We start from the raw sequence: 12,984 nt of genomic DNA, 5'->3' as shown, positions 1-12,984 counted from the left end.
CCTCCAAAGTATAGCCTGTCCACTCTGCTCCATCCTAACCTAATCTAAATGACAATCATTTCTTATTTGAAGCCTGGTGTTAGCCTCCTAGGGAGTCTCTCTGCCTGTACTCTTGCCCCATCCCAATCCATTTTCTATACAACAGTAAAAGTGTTCCTCTTTTTAAAATATATCATGTTGGGACTTCCCTGGTGGCGCAGTGGTTAAGAATCCGCCTGCCGATGCAGGGGACACGGGTTCAAGCCCTGGTCTGGGAAGATCCCACATGCCGTGGAGCAACTAAGCCCCTGCGCCACAACTACTGAGCCTGTGCTCTAGAGCCCTCGAGCCACAACTGCTGAGCCCGCACGCCTAGAGCCCGAGCCCATGCTCCACAAAAAGAGAAGCCACCGCAATGAGAAGCCCACGCACCGCAAGGAAGAGTAGCTCCCACTCGCCTCAACTAGAGAAAGTCCGTGCACAGCAACGAAGACCCAATGCAGCCAAAAATAAATTAATTAAATTAAAAAATATATATATATATAATGTTATTCCCCTGCTTGGCATTCTTTAGTGACTTCCCATTTCACGTGAGGTAAAGTCCAAGCTCCTTACTTTGCTCTGTGAAAATACTCCATGATCTAGTCCCTGCCAGTCTCTCTAGCCTTATTTCACACCGCTCTCCCCTTCACTCACTACATACCATCTACACTGGCCTTCTGTCCTCCCCTAAGGAATGCCAAAGCCCACCACCACCATCCCCAAGAGCCTGTGCACGTGAATCTTCTAGCCTAGAATACCCTTCCCCTGGCTTTTTTGCATGGCCTGCTTCTTATCCTTCATGTCTCACCTTTAGTGTCAACTCCTCAGAGAGGCTTTTCCTGACCACTCTACCTCTCATCATAGCACAATGGGTTTATATTCTTACAGGCCTCGGTTACAAGTGACATGTATCTTGTTTGTTATTCATTGCTTCTCTTCCCCACTGGAATGTGAGTAAGGACCTTGTTTGCTTTGTTTACTCTTGTGTTGTATTCCCAGTTCCTAGCACTTGCCTGGCACGTGGTAGCCACTAAATTAAAGCTTACTGAAAGAGAGAAGGATGGGAAACGAAGGAAAGAAAACACGTTAAAAATAAGGAATTTGCTGTTTTAAAAAGTCTTACACTGACGTAGTAAGAGCAGTTGAATAAAAGTAGAAGAGAAGGGCTTCCCTGGTGGCGCAGTGTCCGCCTGCCGATGCAGGGGACACGGGTTCGTGTCCCGGTCCGGGAAGATCCCACATGCCGCGGAGCGGCTGGGCCCGTGAGCCCTGGCCGCTGAGCCTGCACGTCCAGAGCCTGTGCTCCGCAACGGGAGAGGCCACAGCAGTGAGAGGCCCGCGTACCGCAAAAAAAAAAAAAAAAAAAGTAGAAGAGAAAAAGAATATTTCATGGAATCGAACCATTGCAGCCTCTTGCTGGTTTCCTGGTTATGAAATAAACACTAAACCTAAGTCTAGTGGCTTCACATTTTAAACTTTCGGCATCTGTCTCCTTTCTTGCTTTTCCTACGTGTGTTTCATCCTCCTAACTCTCCCTCAATGTTTGCAGACTATGCCTGTTTCCTTTGTTTGATATTGTGTTCTCAGAATCCTTGGTCCACTGTACTTGCTAGGAGTTAGGTGCAGAAACTTGACTAGTTTGAGAGGGGTTATCAGAAAACAAATGAAAGTTGTGATTATGCCATCTCTTGGTCATTAGCTTAGTTTAGCTCATGTTTAAGGATTCAGCAACAGCTATGAAGAGCCTGCTGTGGATAAATAAAGTGACAAGTGCTCTGACGAAAAATAAGGCAGAATGAGATAGATGAGTGATAGAGAATGAGGAGGAGAGGATGTGAGATAGGGTGGGCAGCCTCTGAGGCGGTATCCCATGCACCAGGACCTGAATGGGGTGAAGGAGCAAATTGTGGGAAGTTGTGGTCAAAGAGCATCCCAGAGGTTTGTTGTATTGAACCATCTTTTCCCAGCTTTCCCTCTCTTATCCCCCTTCTAATCGGGATGTTCCTGCTTCTAGCCCACACCACAATTCTACCGTTGTTTTTAAGGCCGAGCCCAGGGCCTTCCATACTGTTATGCAGCTTGTGTACTGCACACCTATAGGGGGCACCAGTCACATGTGTTACCATTGTAGGTTTGACTATTTCGTCACGGTTTTCCAGCAGATGGCAGTAAAGTTCACGAGGAAGGGTGGCTTCTTCTAATTTGCACAAAGGTAGATTTGCATTTAGGCTAACGTTTTTATGCCTTTTTCCTTCTCTAATACATTAAGGTCTTTTTCTTTCTAGGCCCAGCCTTATCCTCTAAGCTTTTCTCTTTCTGTCCTTCTTTCAAATATTTCAAACTTAAAGAATTGTAAGCACAGTAAGAAAAACTCCCATATAACCTTTGCTCTAGTTCACCAGTTGTTAACATTTGACCACTTTTGCTTTCACTCCCTCCCTCTCTCTATAGAACATGTTTTTTCCTGAACCATTTAAGAACTGCTTGCAAATGTCCTTCCCCTTTATCCCTAAATATTTTGGAGTATGTTTCCTTCAAACAGAAACTGTTTGGAATTGTTTTGTGTAGCCACAGTATATTTATTGAATTTAGGAAATTCAACATTGATACAGTACTTTTATCAATTATATAGTGTACATTCAATTTTTTTCACTTGTCCCAGCAATGTTCTTTATAGCTGTTTTTACCCCCTTATCCAGTCTATGATCACAGTTTGCATTTATGTGTTGTCAAGTCTCTTTACTCTCCTTTTTTTTTTAAAGTTAGAGCTTTTTTTTTTTTTTTTTTTTTTTTGCGGTACACGGGCCTCTCACTGCTGTGGCCTCTCCCGTTGCGGAGCACAGGCTCCGGACGCGCAGGCTCAGCGGCCATGGCTGACAGGCCTAGCCGCTCCGCGGCATGTGGGATCTTCCTGGACCGGGGCACGAACCTGTGTCCCCTGCATCGGCAGGCGGACTCTCAACCACTGCGCCACCAGGGAAGCCCTCTTTACTCTCCTTTAATCTGAAAAAGTTCTTCAGCTTTTTCTTGTCTTTCATACCACTGATATTTTTGAAGCATACTGGTCAATTGTTCTGTAGACTTTTCTCAAACTGGTTTTATCTGGTGCTTTCTCATTAGATTCAGGTAATATGGTTTGGCAAGAATACCATTGAAGTGATGTGCCGTTCTCAGTGCATTACATCAAGAGGCACATGGTATCTGTTTGTTCCACTAATAAGCATTCTGTGTTGAAACTGTTCTTGTAGCCATATGAACTGTGACATACATATATGGATTATAGTTAAAATTTGAGTGTTTACCATGTGCTGTGTACAGTGCTAATAAGCATTCTGCATACATTAGCTTTATATGTTCCTTAAAACAACTCTAAGAAATAGATGTCACTTTCTTCATTTTATAAATGAGAAAACAAAGGTTTAGAAGGGTTAATTAAGGTAACATGGCTAAAAATTACCAGAACTCAAACTCCTGTCTCTCCAATTCCAAAGTCCTTACTCTTCTTTAAAAGCAAAGAGTAGCACAGAAGAAACTTGCATAGGGCTATTAGTGTTGAAGTTAGACTTCACGGATTGAAATTCAAATGTTGTGTCATTGCTAGACTGGAGGTAATTGCTAGCCCTCACACTCGGAGTTTTTGAGGTGTCTTTAAGGAGAAGAACTTAGATTTTTCCAGTTTGGATTTCCCAACCATAAGACCCACTTGCCTGAGACAGTCTTGGTTTATACCTGTTTCCTAAGTTATTAACAGTGTCCCCATTCATTTTCAAAAGTATCATCGTTTAGTAATTGTATGATCCCCTACCCAAAATCCTTCCTTGAGTTCTCTTCAGATCAACATAGAGACTGGTGTTTCATTGTAACCAACGCTAACAGAACTTGGTATGTTTTTACAAGCATGGTTTGCTTAATTTAGTCAACAGCAAGATTTTCCCACAGTTGCTCTACTGAAACATTTAAAGTAAATGATGTTTTACCCCATCGTACTTCAGTAGCCACGACTAAAAAGTCAGTTTCTAAGTTTCTGTAAACCTGTCCAGAAACCAAAGGTACCTTTGGCAGTGTGAATCATCATCCCTGATGTAATTTGATTTTCATTTATCATTGTCTTCAGGCGGGGGTGCACCTGTAATTGAATGCGAGGGTAATGCTTCTCCAGTGTGCAGGACACAGCCAGGGAGAACAGTCCTAGCCTTGTGGCTCATGGGGTTCATATAACTTACGATCCGTTTTCCTTTGGCAGTGCACGACTTAATTTTCTGGCGAGATGTGAAGAAGACTGGGTTTGTCTTTGGCACCACACTGATCGTGCTGCTCTCCCTGGCAGCTTTCAGTGTCATCAGTGTGGTTTCTTACCTCATCCTGGCTCTTCTGTCTGTCACCATCAGCTTCAGGGTCTACAAGTCTGTCATCCAAGCTGTACAGAAGTCAGAAGAAGGCCATCCATTCAAGTGAGTTGAAGTATCACAAGTAACACTCTACAATTTAGGGAAGGGATTCACTGAGGCTGGGCAGATCTAAATGAGACCTGATTAAAAATCAAGAATTATAGGGCCTACTGCAGCCGATCGGTGGCATGAAGCATCAGCTTGAGACCACCTTGTGAAGTGAACAGGTTGGGAGCCAGGAACTTTTCCACAAACTAGAGGCTCACCACAAAGGACTGTCTGAATTCCTGAGCAGGGTCGGTAGGGAAAGCAGAGCATCTAGGACAGCACTCAGATGGGGTCCCAAGTACATGTTTAAGCCGCCACGTAGTTAACTCTTAAAACAGCCTTGAAATCTTGGTGTTGAGGCTGCATTCTTGGCGATACCAGAACTCAGTGTGTTTACTCTTGGTTTTATTACTGATTTCCTTCCTGTCTCTCCTTTAGTTTCCTTAATACCAGGGGCAGGTCTTGATTAAGTCGGGAGGTCATGCGTTTCTAGAATCCAGTTGCTAACCTTTCCTACTGTGCTATGACTTTAACAAATGTTTTCCTCACGCTTTTCCTCTTGAAAGTCTTAGACCATAAAAACTTTAACATCAGCAAATGACAGGGTTTTTTTATTTGTTTGTTAGTTTTTAATTTACTTTCAGAATGACAGTTTTTTAAAACCTCTTCTCATGGAAAAAGAAACACTTCTGTGATCTCTCAGAACTCTGACAGAACAGGTGTCTGGCTGCCGCGCTGGTCCTTGTATTTTCTCCTGGTGAGAATAGAAGCGATAATTTAAACTATATATGACATTTAAAAAGTTATTTGCAAATTAGTTTTAACAAACCAACAGTTGTTGGTTGGCGGAGTGGGTAAATTTTACTGTTTTGCCACAAGTTCCAGTGTGCTAGCAGGGCTTTTTTCCCTTTTGCGTGACACTGTTGTGGATTTATAAAATGTGTTTTGCTAAGTTGTATTAATTACAGCATCTAATTTTTATAACTTTTGTATTTGGTAAATATTTTCTTAAAAAATAGGAAAGAAAAACATGTCTGTTACTCTTCTGTTTTTCCCACAAGACTATAGGCTCTTTAAGGCAAAAGCAGTTTTATCTTTCCTGATATCTCTACACCTAGCAGAGGGTCTGGTACTCAGTAGGCGCTCAGCACGTACTGAGCGAATGAACAGATTATGAGCAGATGGCTGTATCTCAATTCTGTAATGCGTCTGGGGACAGAACCCAGGTCTTTTTGTTTTTTTAACAAATATTTTATAATGCCTCCTTTATCATTTTGAAATGAAATTCATAGATAATATACCATATAATACAATGTTATATAATATTACCATTGTATGGTATATTATATAACATATATAACATTTTAAAAATTGATCATTATTATGAAGAGTGATAAATAGAAAGCCATTGACAATAAAATAATATGTATTCCAGTCAATATTTAATTGCTTGGACATAACTACACCAAAAAAAAAACCCATAATAAAGACTTGCACATACATGTATAATCTCCCTTATAGGTGTGATTTTCTAAAATGATGGGAAAAAATCTTGGTAAGGTTTTAGCGTAAACAAAACACAGTTTTAGACAATTCAGGATATGTTAAAACTGTGGGAAAAAATACTTTGCTTTTATATGTTCTGGGCTCTTGATAAGTATAAATAGGTTCACCTTCATGAATATCCTGTGAGGCAGTAAAAGTTATGCAGGACATAGGGCAGTTCTTTTTTGTGCATGACACTCCCACACTGCAGGCATCTGGCAGCTTTGTCTCTGCCCACTAAATGACAGTGGTGCCCCCACCCCACCCCATGGCAGCAGAAAATGCCTTTGCAGATTTGCTAAAACACACCCTTTGGGGCATTTCACACTCTAAAGAACTCCTGTGCTAACAGAAAGAGATCTTCTCTTGCCATGTCAAATGTGTGACTGTTGTTTCTTCTTCTGGAAGAGCCTACCTGGATGTAGACATCACTCTGTCCTCAGAAGCTTTCCATAATTACGTGAACGCTGCCATGGTGCACATCAACAGGGCCCTGAAACTCATTATTCGTCTCTTTCTGGTGGAAGATCTGGTTGACTCCTTGAAGGTTAGTTGCCTCTACAGCTTTTGGTGGTGAGGCTGAGGAAAATCAGGGACTAGGTTATAATTCAGAGGAAAAGCAGTTAATAGGGTTTTGTCCGACAAAAGCAAATGTATGCTTTTCTCAATCAACCTGTAAAAATGGGGACAGGAGTTAGTAAAGGAGGTACCTCTGCGCCTGGAGAACTAACATCAGAACAAGGCTAATGTATTGATAATTGACAGAAATGCAGTTACAGTCTGTTTGGGGGCCTGAGAGAACTATAGAATTCTCTTATGCACCCTCAAATGTATAGTACAAATGAGGTAACCTTCATTTTGAAATTATTTATGGCATACATCACTAAATTTATGCAGACTCAGTTAGCTAGAGAAGAATGGCATCAATTAACCTGAACTTTGCGTTACGATTATTCCTGCTTAACCCTCTGATGTTGGCCTTCACAGCTGGCTGTCTTCATGTGGCTGATGACCTACGTTGGTGCCGTTTTCAATGGGATCACCCTTCTGATTCTTGGTAAGATGGCAAGGAAAATGTCTCCAGGCTCTATGAAGTAACTGGTAAGAGTAAGAGCAAAGAGATTGTCAGCATTGCTCCAGTCCTTCCACATTGGCCCAGCCTTTAACGTCCATAGAGACCTTGACCTCAGAGGAATCTGTGTTTATGGCCACAGGTTTATTAAATGGTCCTACCTAAAAAGAAATATCCAGACAGCTAGAAATAAAGGAGAGTTGTCTAGATTTGGTTTAAATATGGGGATCTTATTTGTAGAAATCATTTTCATAATTTGGAAATTATTTGTAGTACAAAGAAGGAAGCCTGTGTACCTGTATCTAACTGTCCTTAATTGAGAGCTCTGGCCAGGATTTCTCATATTGAAGAAGATCAGTGTTTCCCTATATTTTATGAGGAAAAATGTTCCTGTTACCTATGTCTTGAGACTTTGTGACCATCTCACATTTACACTTGCCATGTCTCATGATTCTGTCTTATAGCTGAACTGCTCATTTTCAGTGTTCCAGTTGTCTATGAGAAGTACAAGGTAAGCATTTGTCTGTTTCTAATCAGATATGCCAGTTGATGTATGAGTAATTTTAGTTCATTTTTTAGGCATTGAAAGTTCAGAGCAATCCTTTTCTAACCATTTTTACAGTCTAATTTTATAGGTCAGGTGCCTGTAAGAAACTGGTAATAGTGGTTTCCTTTAAGGAGAGAAGCTGAATGTCTAGGAGAGATAAGGGTAGGAAGGGAACTTATACCTTGCTGTGTGCCTTTTGAGGGTTTTTTTTGTTGTTGTTGTTGTTTTTATTTGGTTGCGCTGGGTCTTAGTTGCAGCAGGCGGCCTCCTTAGTTGTGGCATGTGAACTCTTAGTTACGGCATGCATGTGGGATCTAGTTCCCGGACCCAGGGATTGAACCCAGGCCCTCTGCATTGGGAGCGCAGAGTCTTATCCACTGCGCCACCAGGGAAGTCCCCACCTTTTGAGTTTTTATCACATGGATCTGTTCCAAAAAAATAAGCTGAAAAAATGCTTAAGTAGAAGCTGGTGTCTAAAAAGAAACAAACTGTTAAGGCTATTGTGGGAATCCATCAGTATGAACAGATGTTTGCATTGTAGAGTGATGTATACAGAGTATACTAGATGCTATGAGGTTATTCTTGATAGATTAAGTCATGCATCAGCAGACTTTTATTCATGGCTTTTTTTTTTTTTAATTTATTTACTTTTTAATTTATTTTTGGCTGTGTTGGGTCTTTGTTGCTGCGCCCGGGCTTTCTCTAGTTGCGGCAAGTGGGGGCTACTCTTAGTTGCAGTGGCAGTCTTCTCATCGTGGTGGCTTCTCTTGTTGTGGAGCATGGGCTCTAGGCACACAAGCTTCAGTAGTTGAGGCACACGGGCTCAGTAGTTGTGGCTCGCAGGCTCAGTAGCTGTGGCGCACGGGCTTAGTTGCTCTGCAGCATGTGGGACCTTCCCAGACCAGGGCTCGAACCCGTGTCCCCTGCATTGGCAGGTGGATTCTTAACCACTGCGCCACCAGAGAAGCCCTATTCATGGCTTTTTGATATTAAATGAATTAGTCTCACCCAGGAGTAAAAACACATTTCTGATTACAGAATATAGATTAGACACACAGTTTCTAGTATTCAGAAAATGCTATATACTCCAGTGTCTCTGAAGGAAATACCTAGCAAGTACTTTTTAAAACTGAGCACTATTTTCATTTTCCAGAATATTCCATAGTGTTTTTAAAAAATGGTTAAAGTAGACAAAGACAAATTACCTTCAGGAAAATTGTTAATCTGTGTGTTGCCACAACTGAGTTGCTTTTCTTCGTTAAAGATCCAGATCGATCACTATGTTGGCATCGTCCGCGATCAGACCAAGTCAATTGTTGAAAAGTGAGTATGCTTAGGTCCCACATTTCATCGTGACATGTGCTTCTTTTCCCCCAGTTATTTTTAGTCTCCTGTGTAAAATGCTAATGCCAAAGAAAGTAATTTTTACCCTGGGGAAAAAGAAAACCTTGGTTAATAGTTTGATTTTACTAAAAAGTATTTCATCTGCTTCTTTGTAAAGCATGCCTTGTATCTTAGACTAAAAAGGATCAATGGAGTTAGGACCACTCTGCCTTGTTGAACCGGTTTTTAAATGTTCGTGGTTGTCTACTCACCTTCATTTATTTTCACAAATATCAGTTTTATTTTATTTTATTTATTTTTTGGCCATGCCACGCGGCATGTGGCAAATTAGGTAATTAGTTCCCCGACCAGGGATCGAACCCACACCCGCGGCAGTGGAAGCGTGGAGTCTTAGCCACTGGACCAAGAGGGAAGTCCCCAGTTTTCACAAATATCAATTTTAAGCCAAACTCTTCCCTCCCTTTAAAGAAATAAAAATTTTAGTAAATCAATGTATTAAAGTTCAAAGCTGCCTCTTTTTTCTGAGACTATCAAATCCTTCTGTTTTAACCACTTTAATATTTAAATCAAGTATAAAATGTTGGTAGACATTTTCATGACTCCTTATATCACAGAACTGTTTTTCTTTTTTATTTTCAATTATTTGTAACAAACACTATGGAACCCAGCACTTTGAATTAAAATGTTAATATTTTTCCATATTTTCCATGTTTTCTTCAGATTTTTTTTTTTTTTTTTTTCCTGTACGCGGGCCTCGCACCGTTGTGGCCTCTCCCGTTGCGGAGCACAGGCTCCGGATGCGCAGGCCCAGCGGCCATGGCTCACGGGCCCAGCCGCTCCGCGGCATGTGGGATCTTCCCGGACGGGGCACGAACCCGTGTCCCCTCCATCGGCAGGCGGACGCTCAACCGCTATGCCACCAGGGAAGCCCAGATATTCTTTAAGAGACAAAACATCACAAGCATTTAAATCCTCTTTGTGCCCACTCCCACCTTTCACACCCCAAATTTTAGTGCTTTTTCCAGCTTTGATAAGAGGATATCTTGACTATAGCCAGACAGCTCTGGCTTGATGCCAGGATCTTTACCTGCTCTTTTGCTTTCTTAGGTAGACGTTGGAGGTCAAGCCAGACAAGGGCAGTTAGGACAAATTTGTATATGGTTGCTGTTTACTCCTCATTGTAAAAGATGATCATAACTTAGCTTTAAACCTGAAGTCTTGATTAGCCGTGTGAGCTGATTTGGCCCACTCGGTGGGATGTATCGTTTGTGGGGAGTAGCTTTGACATTAGCTGAGGGATGTGAATGTCCCTTGGTACCCTTAGTGATGGGTAACCTCAGTGCACAAAATAAAGGACAGCTTTAGTGTCCTGTGAGGGGCGGGGAACTATTGCCAGCCCCTGTAGTTTTTTTATGTGTGACCTTGACCCTTGACTCCTGGTTCCTTCTGTGACACTAATGGGTAACCTGGCATTCCAAGAGAAAGGGGCTCTTGCACTGCCATCACGTAGAGCACAGTCAGCAGGCATTATGCCTAGATACATCTCATTCTTCTCTGGAACCCCCAGTGAAGGAGCCAGGAGGTTCAGGCAGTGAAAGAGGACAGGCAGCAGGCACAGCAGCAGGGAGGGGGACGGATCCTGGTATACTCCTCAGCTCATCCCAGGCCAGACTCGGCCCCTGCCACTTTTCATCCAGAGGAAGCCCTGTGGAAATGGGAGTGTTTTTCACATGGATCTGGTAAATCCAGGAGTGTCTTCTAGCATCAGTGTTAAAATAAAAACCTAGAACTAATGTGTATATTTTCACCCTTTTTTTTTTCCTTTTCCTCAATAGGATTCAAGCAAAACTCCCTGGAATTGCAAAGAAAAAGGCAGAATAAGTACATGGAAACCAGAAATGCAACAGTTACTAAAACACCATTTAATAGTTATAATGTTGTTACTTGTACTATGAAGGAACCGTGCTCAGTGTCAGCTTGAGCCTGCATTCCAAGCTTTTTTTTTTTTAATTTGGTGTTTTCTCCCCTCCTTTCCCTTTACCCTCAGTATCAAGCACAAGAATTGTTGGACTTAAGAAAGAACTGATATCTTAGAACCCAAAATAATAAAGAAAGAATCAAATTAATAGGATAATGATGGTGGAGCTTTACCTGTAGCTAGAAAGGAGGGGAAAGATTGGAGGTAAAGGAGAAAATGGAAAATAAAACACATCTCTTGGGTTCTTCTATTCAAATTTCAAGGACTAGTCAGTCTTACATAGCTTTCCATCATAGTTTTGCCCTTATTTTTAAGTTAAGAAATAATGATTAACTTATAAAGAAATTATCTGGGGACAAGAATGGGATTCTTTCCCTCTTTGTTGTTGTTGTTGTTTTGTTTTGTTTTTTGCAGCCCTGTGATCCCATCTTCCTGCCCCACAATGTGAGCAGCTACCCCTAATCTTCTTCTTCTTCGTTTAACGATATAACTTTCAACTCTATGAATAACTTATAGTTGATAGTGATAATTCCTGATTCTCAGAATGCCATCCGATAACCAAGAATGAAAATGGAAAGTAGGATGAGGAGGAGTGCACAGGGGTGCTGCTGCGACTCCCGCTCCCCCTTAGGAGAGGAAAGGCTCCGCCATGTGGGACGGTGGGGCCTGTGTCATTTCTTTCGGACACCAGTTCTGAGCTTTAGTTTGAGAGCTTATTCCTGAATGGGCTTTCCTCCCTCTTTCCTACCCTCAAGTTTAATAAATATGGTTGTACTTTTCTTATTATAAAATAAATGTCTGTAACTGCTGTACACTGCTGTAAACTTGTTAGAGAAAAAAATTAATCTGCATGTGGGCTCCTCAGTTATTGGGTTATTGTAATCCTGTCTCAGTCCATGGTGGGGAGACATTCTCAAGAGGTGAACTACAGAAACACAAAGGCCTTTTTTCTCTTTTATCTTTTCCTCCTGCACATGGTACATCTTTAACCTGTGCTCATCGTTTTCCCCTAAGGACCAAAGCTGAGCTGGCTTGAGAGGAGATTGTGTCTGTGGTTAAGAGGTCACAGATTAGTGTAAGGAAGTGCATTTTGTGATTCATAGGGAGTTTTAACTTGGAGGCTAGCTTATTGGGTGTGTGTTGTTTGAGGGTTCCTTTCATTTTCAGGCACATAAAATGTCTTGGCACCTCTACTGTGGTACAGGGTACCTTTTGAGAGTGTTTTCCAAGAAGCTTTAGGTAAGGGTGATCGGGCAGGGCCAGATTGTGTTGACAGGCTCCGTGCACAATTAAAAGACAACAAAACAGTTCACGTTGACATCAGATGGAGGGCGTTTGGGAATCTTTGATTCCCATTTGAGACTTACAAGTGTCTTCGTCCCTTTCCAACATGAAAATTCAGTGAATTTGAAAGAAAATCATCTGTGAGTTCCTTCAGGTTGTAACTCATAGTCGTGATAATCCAGAGGGAATATGCACTGGAGATTTTAAAGGCTACAATCTTTGACGGTCCCAAAGCGGTGCAGCTCTGTAGAAGGTAGTGGAAGGAAGTTTTCCTTCTACTTTGTTGAGGAAATTACTTAGGACTTTAGACGGGTAAAAGGTACCCTTGCCTTACTCCACTCGCTTATTTTCTTAGCCCCCTTTCCTTTTGAAATGTTTAACTGATTTCATGTCATGGTAGGGAATGCATTCTCCATCCCCATCCTTTGCCCTCCCAGGAAGTAAGTGTACTGATCATCTTTTGGGGCTTCCCCTCCAAAGGACCTTTTTCTGCACTGGAAGCCTCCACACCTAGCTCTTTGTTTTATTAGTGCTGTGTTTAGATTAATTTGGACAGATCTTTGTGCCACACAAGAATTTTTTGTTTTTTTAAGAAAAATCTATAGGTGAAAAATTACTAACGAAACCGTGTGTGCGTGTATGTGCGTGCAACATAAAAGTACAGTAGCGCCTAAGGAGCTTGAATCTTGGTTCCTGTAAAACTGCAAATTGATGTGGTATTAATAAAAATAATAATAATAAAAAAGAACACAGTGAC

At 41.6% G+C, this 12,984-nt stretch overlaps 1 protein-coding gene across 4 annotated transcripts in view; it reads left to right on the top strand.

The window, feature by feature from the left end:
• RTN3 (reticulon 3) overlaps positions 1-12,975 on the top strand; it is a 62,639-nt gene extending 49,664 nt beyond the window's left edge. For all 4 annotated transcript variants that reach the window (XM_067748639.1, XM_067748642.1, XM_067748641.1 and 1 more), the window contains 6 exons: positions 4,265-4,472; positions 6,411-6,549; positions 6,990-7,059; positions 7,539-7,585; positions 8,886-8,944; positions 10,801-12,975. In XM_067748639.1, coding sequence (XP_067604740.1) covers positions 4,265-4,472; positions 6,411-6,549; positions 6,990-7,059; positions 7,539-7,585; positions 8,886-8,944; positions 10,801-10,846 — 569 coding nt within the window. In that variant the 3' untranslated portion in view covers positions 10,847-12,975. The remainder of the gene's footprint in view (positions 1-4,264; positions 4,473-6,410; positions 6,550-6,989; positions 7,060-7,538; positions 7,586-8,885; positions 8,945-10,800) is intronic.
• Positions 12,976-12,984: the final 9 nt, after the last annotated feature.

Source organism: Pseudorca crassidens, chromosome 9 (genome assembly GCF_039906515.1).
Source record: "Pseudorca crassidens isolate mPseCra1 chromosome 9, mPseCra1.hap1, whole genome shotgun sequence".
Classification (NCBI taxonomy): Eukaryota; Metazoa; Chordata; class Mammalia; order Artiodactyla; family Delphinidae; genus Pseudorca; species Pseudorca crassidens.
The sequence above is the reverse complement of the archived record's forward strand: the minus strand, read 5'-3'. Positions and strand labels throughout refer to the sequence as shown.